The 10,956-nt window shown below is 37.9% G+C and overlaps 1 protein-coding gene across 1 annotated transcript; it reads right to left on the reverse strand.

The window, feature by feature from the left end:
• Positions 1–637: 637 nt before the first annotated feature.
• dtx3lb.2 (deltex E3 ubiquitin ligase 3L b, tandem duplicate 2) lies at positions 638–10,956 on the reverse strand. The gene is made up of 8 exons (XM_027017518.3): positions 10,838–10,956; positions 8,397–8,470; positions 6,384–6,473; positions 5,718–5,804; positions 4,489–4,702; positions 1,946–3,405; positions 1,500–1,717; positions 638–1,356 (listed from the first exon to the last, which is right to left on the reverse strand). The coding sequence occupies exons 2-8, from the start codon at positions 8,436–8,438 to the stop codon at positions 1,287–1,289; spliced, it is 2,181 nt and encodes a 726-aa protein (XP_026873319.2). The 5' UTR covers positions 8,439–8,470; positions 10,838–10,956; the 3' UTR covers positions 638–1,286.

The following is a 10,956-nucleotide window of genomic DNA, read 5'->3' on the forward strand; positions in this document are numbered from 1 at the left end:
TCAGTTGCTACATTTTTTTTCTGCTGCTCAAGAAAAAAAACCTGAAATCTGAGAAAATATATATTTTTATCTTACATTAATTATTCCTGTACAATCAGGCAAAACAGTAAAGTTGAAGTTGTGATTTTTCTTCAGTTTAGAGCTACCTGAGTTACAAAGAAGTTATTTGGGAAAGCAGTTTACTGTTCTGGGAATTTTCTCCACATTATATATTTTCTTCAAAGTTTGAAAAACATTAAACAGGTGAAATCAATACGCTTCCATCTAGACTCACTGACTCAGTGTTTCCAGGAAAGAGAAGACACACATGAAGGGAACGTCAGTGGTCTTCCAGCCGTGACCTGTTTCATGGTGTCATGTTGCCATCCGGGAGACTGCCATGTTTTTTCATTTGTCTGGTGACATTTCACTTTGTGCACTTCTGCCATTTTTTTGTTTGTGGTTTTTCCATTTTCTTTCGAAGGAAATGATTGATCATTAAAGGACTAAATTAGAAGTTTTTGTATGTGATATTCTTATTTCCATTAGTTTTGCCCACTCAATATTCCATCTTACAGTACATAAGATCCCAAAAACAATTTGATTGCTAATTAAAATTAGATATTTTAGGGGGGGGGATGACAGCTTTTGTACTTCATTTTGTCTTTGCATATTTTATTTCTATCACTTTTATAACCTGAAATAATACTCAGAAAATAAAAAGAAGAAAAGAAATGGACCAAACAAGCCCCACTCTTAGCAGAGTCCAGCTCAGATCAAAAAAAGTGTAAGATTAAAATGATGTGCATTGAAATTCACTTTGCCACAATGAACATGCTGTGTGCATTTTCGAGTAACAATCAGCTCTTCATCATACTTTTGCTTTATAAAAATCTGTTCACAGTAAGAATATATTTTTCTCTTTAAGCACTTTGGGCATATGATAATTCCCATTTGAGTTGTATATATATCTAGGAATATTATCAAGTGAAATATCACAGTGACAGTTTTTTTCACTTTGCTAAATTTTGTTCCATTCATACATTTACTCATTCCTGCATTTATTTGTCAAATATAATTATTTCTGATGTTTGATTTGTATTTGAGACCCATTTTTGTGAGTAAAAATGTGAACATAATTAACCTGTAGGGGAGCTCTTAAATGTGAACATAATCAACCTGTAAGGGAGCTCTTAAATGTGAACATAATTAACCTGTCGGGGGCACTCTTAAATGTGATCAGAATTAAACTGTAGGGGAGCTCTTAAATGTGAACATAATTAAACTGTAGGGGAGCTCTTAAATCTTCACTCAATGCCTTTGGCCTTCAGTTCTGCTCTGACTCTTTTTAAGTAGTTGGCATCCGGATAGCCGTAACTGTGGAAATAAATAATAGTTCACATAAAACTCATGTTTACTTGACTTTTAGATTAATTGAACTTTTACTGGAAGTAATATACTACAAAATAGATGCACAATACACAGTCTTATTTCATAGCGGTTAGTCATTGTCACCTTACCTTTGTGGTCCACCGTGCATACTAGTCTTATGATGAATGTCATTCCAGGTAACAGAGTTGGTTGCTCCTGTGGTTGTTGAGGTTCCAACAGTAAAGGTCAGTTTCTGATGAAAAGCTGTTTGTAGCAGATGGAGCACATGTTTTCCTTCTTTATTGGCAGGTAAGTAAGCAGTGCGGTATGTCCCACTGTAGGGCTGGCCAGGGTTTGGATGTTTTTCCTAAATAACAAATATGTTTATTAAATATTATTTATATAGTATTGTTGAATAATAAACAATTTACAAAGATTGATTTTGTTAATAGCGAATGATTTTTACTATAATTTTATTACATGAGTAGTATTTTAAAATTATTAGGTTAGCAGTAGACAAATATTCACAGTTGTTCTATACCCAATATTGTAAAGACTGATTAATATTTTAACCTATTTATAAAAAGGTACTCACTGTTTGAATGCCAGGTGGTATCTGGTATTTAATTACAATTGTGCCACAGTCAGTAAATCCAGGCAGTCTGTTTGTGGTCTCAGTGTAATCCATTGTTCCTTCAGGCTGGTTTCCTATCAACTTCCCAAAGATTTTCTTACACACTGGACAGATTTCCCCGAAATTCTTCACTGACTGTCTCAGACAGTCGTTGCAGTAGTCATGCCCACATTTCAGTGTTTTCTTATCAGTAAATGTATCCATACAAATTGGACATTTATCCTCTTCACTTTTAACACTTTCTTTGTCTTTAGCATTTCCTTTTGCTTCTGCGCCTCCCTCTGCTCCCAAGCCCTGCTGTCCCTGCCTTTGTGCTAAATACTCTGAGTAGCCAAGTAACTGCTTTTCTGTATCATCAAACACAGACTTTCCAATCTCCATCTCTATGTCAGCTATGGCCGGAAGGAGATGCTTGGGCAGTCCAACAAGTTTCCTGCTACCATATTTTTCTCTTGAATCAATCCAACAGTGTGCAGAGCGGCGTCCCTTCAGAGCCTGAATCACAATATTGGCATAGTCAGGTTCTCTAAGTTTACAGGTGACAGTTGACATGGTGACCTTTTGGTACAGATGCATTAGGACTCGGAGGGCATGGGTTTGCAGGTTGACTAGTGCTCCAGTACTTTGTGCGCTCACCTTCACCGAACCTTGGTAAGGTTCATCATGAAACACAACCCCATATTTATTTTCGATATCAGAAAGTTGTGCGCTGAATGCCATCTTCACCAGCTCCCAGTGTTTTTCATTCATCACAAGTGGAGCTTGAGTGTCCTTCATGTCCATTTCCAGTGTCTCAGTCTTCTGTGAAGTCCCGTTGCTCGATGCATCACTGGTGTCACTGGTGCTCATCTGCTTCTGTAGCATTGATGTGACCTGTTTTGGTGCAAAGATCAGGCAAGAATCTGCTGACCTGTGTAGCATCAGTTTAGCCTCTTCACTCTGAATATTACACAGCACCTCTTTCACTATGTCAGATTCCATTTGTGCTTGAGGGATGGGTCTGATATCCAGACTTTTTGCATTATCCTGGACAAGGTCGGTAAACCTCTGAATAGCGTTCTGTACACAATCACTTTTGGTCTTCTCACTTTTGGCAGTAATAGAAACTGATACCTCAGCATCTATTTTAACACCAAATTCATTCTCAATTTGGTGGATCTCCTTTCTGTAAGCACAAGACAAGTACCAGTACAGAGAGACAGGGATAGTAAGTACCCCAGTGTCTGTGCTTCCTGGGAGCTGAGCTAGGTTTGGATCTTTCTTCATTCCAGTGTCCCTCCCAGAAGATGCTCCTCCTATAGTTGTCATTTCATGTCCATCCCCAGACATCATTTCATCCACCAAAAATTGTACAGGGGCATTCTCTCTTATCTCCTTGAATGTAAAAGTTGTTTTTTTAATCCCTTTTAAAGTGTTCAAAGCTATAAAAAATTAAAATAACATTTTTATAGATTTTACTTTTTTTTTGTAAACATAAATGTGAATCAAGCCCATACATATTATATTTCTGAGTTAGAAATATTAACAGTGTCCTAGAATATGCACATGGTATTAACACTATTTTTAAAAATACATATTTCTTTATAATAAATAGTTCTAATGGCACTAAACAGTCAGTAAGTATTTGGACACAGACTTGGTGAGTGTGCACTATGCATTACACATTACCATCATAACACAGTTACAGGGAACATGTGTTTTGGGAATGTTTTAGGAAGTAGCTGTTTACCCAGGTTCTTGTGCAGTGAATGTTGCTCATACATGGCTACTTCATCAATGATTAGTCACACCTCATTTACAGGTGTCATATGGTGGCGTCACCTGCTATTCAGGTGAGGTAAGAATATAGTTGACTGCTCCATAAATAATCTATACAAGCAACTATATTTTCCAAACACTTTTAAATAAATCCAACATAAAAGCCAAACTTTGGTAGACATGAGCCTGCCTAGCAAAATGTAGCAAGTAAGTTATGAAGCCACACACTGAAGCATCTATAAATGCTAATTTACCCAGTTTATTCCTTTAAAGAGTCTTTTATCCAGTTATGTGCATCACGGTCCCCTAGTTGTGCTACACCTCATGGTCACAGAGGTGTGGACATGTATGAAGCTACATCACCTGATATACAATTACAAGGAGTCACCTTTGCCCAATATATAGTAATATACACTAAAACTATAGAGCATTAATGCAAATAAAGTAATATAAAAGAACATGTTCTTTTCAAAAATGTTATTGGTATTTTGTGACACAACAAGAAGATCAAATGTTATTGATATTTTGTGACATAACTTGGTTCCCAAGCCTCCCCTTGATTTTAGAGTTATGGTTAGGGTTACGTTTAGGGTTATGGTTATGGTATCTGAGAGGCCCAGAGGCCCTTTATCACTAGGGGGCACTGCTGAGTCTTTGAAGAATTTCTAAATTCAAGTTATCATAGTTTTATTTTTATATCTTCACTTTTCACTGTTAAAAAAATTGTTCCTATATGAAGATCTTACCTCTGGATGGTTTTATCACCACCTCTGCACAGAGTGGAGCTTCAGCCTTAGGGGTAATGTTCACAACTTCAAGCTTCTCATCTGGCACATTTTCATTGAACCAAGACTGGAGAGCTTTCTGCAGCATCATTTTCCATTTTGGTGGTATTTCCTTCGTCCATTCCACTTTGATAGTGATGTTTGCTGTATCTTCGGAGGGTTTTGCTGGATCATTCTGAAAGGTACAAAAGACAGTATAGCTTGTGCAGATGAGAAATGCACCTTCAATATACATGAAACTGTCTCAGATCACTATTCATGACTTATAATTATTAGCTTTAGAAAAACACCATATAATCAAATATTAATTTATTATAGGTAATGTGTGATATGAATATTAATTGAAACATTGATTTTTGTGGAATTGTGGGTCTGTTTAGGACTGTGGATTAAATATAGTGTCATACTCAGAAACATTTATATTAGCCTTTGTAGTATATTGGGGGACATAGAGTCTAGTCTTGTCTGATGATCTACACAACATCTACACAACATATACACAAAATAGGAAAATGTGATTTTTAATTAAATACATTAAAAGCTTTTTTTTTTAGCCTTTTTATAGTGCTTTGAGAAAGATACAGCAATCAACAGTCATTTACATTTTATTGTCCCTGCACACATTCTGTTTGAACTGCACATCATATCAATTTACAAAACATAGGGGCAGGTGCATTACGATTTCAATGCCAATGAACATGACCAGAGTTCACTGTACACTGCAGAAGTAGGCGTCATCCTAAATCAAGCCATGTCCCTAAATGCAGCACTCAACCACAATGGCACTTCTTAGGGAAGCTCCTATTAAGGGCACTTTTTCCTATTAAGCCAGCTGTGACTTTGAATGAATTACAAAAGTTGGAGGACACGTTTCAAGATGGTTTCAAGATGGTCTTCTTGAGTCAACAGTTTCCATGGAACTCAACAACAGACACCAGAGTGGCAAAATTCTCTGTCTGGCATTTACAGAGTCTTCCCTCGAAGACACTGCACACTGTGTGGAAGACTGTGTTGATTCTGCTGAGGCTGTAGATTCAGATTTGTCCTGAATGCTAAGCTGGAGCAGCTGCAAACACCATGTAGTACACTGTAAACAGGGCAGTGCTAGCACACATGGCTGGATGCAACAAGGGTCCACAATACACAGGATAAAACACTACATAGTCTACAGAAATAAACCTGATACCTACCAACACGTCATCAGTAGGAACTCCTCTCTCTGCATGGCTTTGCTGTGGGTTCCCTTGTGATGTCGTAGAATCTTTTGACTGGGACATCTGCATAAAAAAGACAGATGAACTTGCACTTCTGTTCTGGTCTGTGAGAAGGATAATTCTATTTCTACAGTTAATTCCCATTCGTTTCAGTTTGTCCTCTCTGCTCTATACTGTGCAACAGGGTCTGGTGCAGTTTCCTGGAGTGGTGTTTTATCGGATGTGCCAAGGTGCTCAGTTCCTGGAGTAACTTGTGATGACTAAGTATAAACCATGAGAAATTATTCATGTTATAAGTAACTCGTGATGACTAAATATAAACCATGAGAAATTATTCATGTTATAAGTAACTCGTGATGGCTAAATATAAACCATGAGAAATTTTTCATGTTATAAGTAACTTGTGATGACCTAATATAAACTATGAGAAATTATTCATGTTATAAGTAATTTGGTTCTAAATAACTTGGAGTAATCAGTAAAAATTTTATAATAAAATAAGATCTACTATATAAACTTAATAAATAGCTATTGTAATAGAGATTTAATTGTGGTAGCTGTGATAAGCTGCACAAGGACAGATCAAAAGTAATGTATATTTGAACATAAATCAACCTGAACACTGTGGTGTAGAAGGTCTACCTTGTCACTATATCCAGAGGCTGATGCTTGATTAAAGGTTTCTGCTTCAGTCCTGCCAGGCTGTGTAGTAATGGTGGTGCTGTCATGTGTCTGAAAGACAAAGTGGTAATATTGCTGCACACCTCCAAAAAGGTTTATGCCATTGTTAATGTTATTACTCCATTGTCAAAATTTTCATTCCATTGTTATTTGTGTGCCTTCATTGTGTGAAGTCCACTTAAGTGGTATATGATGATGTTTACATGGAATATATTTCATGCCATACAGAAATTTAAAATGTTGTGCAGTCACCAGATCTCAGCATTTTTGAGCTAACATGTTAGACAGTGCACATCACCATCATCAAAACACCAACTGAAGGTGTTTCTTTTGGAAGAATGGTGACTTGCAGAATCTTTGCCAAGACTTATTGAAGACTTACTGAAGCTCACCTGGCAGCTTTGTGGTGGTCAAACACCTTATGAAAACATTTTATGTTGCTTTTTCCCTTTAATTTACTATACACCTGTATATCCTTATCTATAACTAGAGAGAGGGTTTGATTTAGGGTCACAGGCCTCTTCCACGACCACAACCCAAATCCAAGCTTAAAATCCAGATCTTCTAGCTTTGGAGGGACACAGCATTTAAGGTTTAATGTTTTTAATGTGCCAAACAGACATGTTCTTGAGTTTAGTCATAAGGAGTTTTGATGACTAGCTCATTAGGTAGATCAGTGATTCTCAGACTGTGGTACAGGAAGCATACTGAAGTTGTGTGGCAGATATACATTTGCTTAGTGCAATAAACAAAATGTATAATTAAAATATATATACAGCCTGAGAAAAGATTTCATATTTTTGTTTTAGTAAAATTTGCTTTTGTTTAATAAATGTAGAACTTGTGTGTTAGCTAATTGATCTAAATTTGGGATTTAATTATACCAGGATGTGTACTTTATGTATTGTACCACTAAGTATTATACATATGGTAATTATTTATTAAGATTAACTTTTCTGAGAGTGTCACGGAACGATCGCACCCCCCGCGAGGCACGTGGTTTGTCCAGCCACGTGCAGTAGGAGGACTTTCATTTATGACCACACCTGCACACACCTGTACTTCGTTTCGTCTGTGTGTAAACTCACGTCAGGGTGTGCAGCATTGCTGGTCATTGTTGACGTAATGTGTTGATGATGGTGATGTTAAATGTTATACTTGGCGTTGTGTTTAACGTGTTTATCATGTTCGTTTAATGTTAATCATCTCATGTTCTTTATTTGTAAACACATGTGAGTGCCATTGTCTTTAAGTGTTAATAAATGTTCATCCCTATCGTTGGAGCCTGTGTGTCCTGCCCCTCGCCCTTTGGCACTCGGGCCACCACACATTACAGAGAGAAACAAAGACAACAGTGCAACTGACAGCATATGATGAGATATTGGGACAACATTGTTATAGAAGAAAACAGTAAAAGCTGTAATGTTTCTTTATGTGAGTGTGGGAACTCTGATGTTATAATGTATAATGTGTCTGGATCCCTTATCAGGGAACATGTGTTGAGCCGAATGCAGCACCCCTTCTGTTTGGAAATCACCCCATGACTTTCTTTCTGTTGTCATGATCATAAAATGCTTTAAGTAAAATAGAGTTTGAAACAATGTGCATTACCTGCCTACGTTTCATGGATGTAACACAAGTGTAAATGGATTTAAGAGGTGGTCTGCTGTAAATAGCTTGCAACTTTGACTCTGTTGATCCTATCTTAAAAAAATTTAGTAATAATAATAATAATAATTTTGATTATTTTCTGAGAGAAACAAACACAAGAGTGCAACTGACAGTATACAATGAGAACCTGCAGACAGCAGCTGGTTTGCTAAGTGTCAGGTTTATGAACTGATGTATGTCTGTACAGTGCGGTGGGGGCTTGAACATATATATAAGGTTCATTATAACATCATTACTATATGCCAGTTTAACACACTAGAGAAAAAGCATAAATTACTTTGTAACATCAACAGTCATACTCACATCAGTATAAATGTCTACATCCATTGGCTCGTCATCTGACATGACTGTTTTGCTTTAGACCTATAGTTTCAAATCTGAAATCAGAAACAATCATTGATCATTCCATCATTGTTTTTTGCTTTGTGATTACATAATCATTATTTAGCAAATTATACTTTAAAAATGAAAGAAAGGGAAGTAAAAGATTACCTTTCTACCTTGTTAAAATCATAACTACACAGTAGCTTCACCCTTTCTGAACATTCTATTCTTATTGTCATGAGGCATCAAAAAGGGGAGCAGGATGCAGGCACGAGTTGAGCTGAGGTGTGAGTTGAGCTGAGACGCGAGTTGAGCTGAGACGCGAGTTGAACTGAGGTGTGAGTTGAGCTGAGGTGTGAGTTGAGCTGAGACTTGAGTTGAAGTGAGTTGTGAGTTGAGCTGAGACGTGAGTTGAACTGAGGTGTGAGTTGAGCTGAGACACGAGTTGAACTGAGGTGTGAGTTGAGCTGATGGGCAAGTTGAACTGAGCTGTGAATTGAGCTGAGACACAAGTTGAGCTGAGGTGTGAGTTGAGCTGAGGTGTGAGTTGAGCTGAAGTGTGAGTTGAGCTGAGACGCGAGCTGAACTGAGGTGTGAGTTGAGCTGAGACGCGAGCTGAACTGAGGTGTGAGTTGAGCTGAGATATGAGTTGAGCTGAGCCACAAGTTGAACTGAGGTGTGAGTTGAGCTGAGACGCGAGTTGAACTGAGGTGTGAGTTGAGATGAAGTATGATTTGAACGTAGACGCGAGTTGAACTGAGGTGTGAGTTGAGTTGAGACACGAGTTGAGTTGAATTGTGAGTTGAGCTGAGATGTGAGTTAAAGTGAAGTATGAGCTGAGTTGAGATGCGAGTTGAACTGAGGTGTGAGTTGAGCTGAGGTGTGAGTTGAGCTGATGGGCGAATTGAACTGAGGTGTAAGTTGAGCTGAGACGCAAGTTGAACTGAGGTGTGAGTTGAGCTGAAGTGTGAGTTGAGCTGAGATGCGAGTTGAACTGAGGTGTGAGTTGAGCTGAGACGCGAGTTGAACTGAGGTGTGAGTTGAGCTGAGGTGTAAGTTCAGCTCAGACGCGAGTTGAGCTGAGGTGTGAGTTGAGTTGAGATGCGAATTGAACTGAGGTGTGAGTTGAGCTGATGGGCGAGTTGAACTGAGGTGCAAGTTCAGCTCATCTTTATTTACACGAATAACAAAGTAAACATGGGTAGACAAAACTGAAACAGAAACTACACATCAACATATACACATTAAGGAAGTCCAATAACTGACGAAGGGCTGGAAATGAATGGAATTTTTGGAGAGTGAAATATGTGTGAAATTATGCACAGGTGGAAAGGATGAGTGATCACAAGAGACAAGGACACATATGAGACGTGACTGGGGGTGTGACAAGGTTGAAAAAACACAAAGCACATGTAACGAACAAAAGGGAAGACAAACAAAGGTCCATGTGACACTTATAGTGGGATATTGAACCAAGGGAATGGGCAGAGGTTAAACTGGGCCAGAACACCCCACAGTGGACCTCTGTCAACTTTAGTTTAGGTAAGCAACAAGCAGAGCTGAGCTCCAGTACTATAATTGATAGAAATGGAAAATATTTCTAACACAACCATTGTAAAATGCACTAAATTTCGATAGGATAAACTTCACTCACAAGCAAGATACATGCCACACGTCTCACATACACTCACACATGCCACTCCTCTGTCACCAATGTTCCATAGTCATTCCATTAACAATATTTACATAGTCTATAAAGTGAAAACCCCATTATTATATTCTTTATGAAAGATCAGCTTTGGTAGGCCAATCCACTGGTACATACACACAGTATCTGCAGAGCTCAACCCCTCTGTTATATATGCCCACTATCTGTCTCGTACCTGAATCTAAGATCGCTTTCCTTAATAATTACAAAGAGCGATGTTCAATGATAAGTGATGTTTATCATATTTACCTGAACAAACGCCAGATTTAGATGCATATGCTATTATATTTTAGGCTTCTTGGAAACATTTGTTCTGGTTTAGCGACTTATTCTTTCAAGCTATTTCTGTTTGTCCTCCTCTAAAGACAACTAAACTTCCTCAACTATCACTTTCGTTTCTTTTCTACCGTAAGAGTTAGTTCATTCGACGTTTAAGATTTCGACATTTCGACAAGGTTTATTTGAGATTTTCGTAACATTTTACAGAAAATGTTCTCTTTAAATTAAAGGGTGAACTGAACATTATGAGACATTTCCTTGTAACTGACTGAGCTGCGTAGTTGCAGAGGCTAACCCAGCGTTGCTTAGCCAACCCTTAGTTTGATTCGTCTTACTTAACGTCCTAATTTAGACTTCAGGACTGAGAAACCTGCCCCGAGATGGTTTGGTGTCATTGATTTATTAAATATTTGGTGTCATTTATTTTACTCACCGAAAATGACCCGTTTGGGAGTCGTTATGTGCTCTCACTGAGGACTGACCTGCTTTTCGTGTCAATCGCCATTTATAGTCCACCAGAAAAGGAAACCGAAAGTTGGTGCAAGTTGTTTT

This window comes from Electrophorus electricus, chromosome 22 (assembly GCF_041902795.1).
Source record: "Electrophorus electricus isolate QZ-2024a chromosome 22, ASM4190279v1, whole genome shotgun sequence".
Taxonomy (NCBI): domain Eukaryota; kingdom Metazoa; phylum Chordata; class Actinopteri; order Gymnotiformes; family Gymnotidae; genus Electrophorus; species Electrophorus electricus.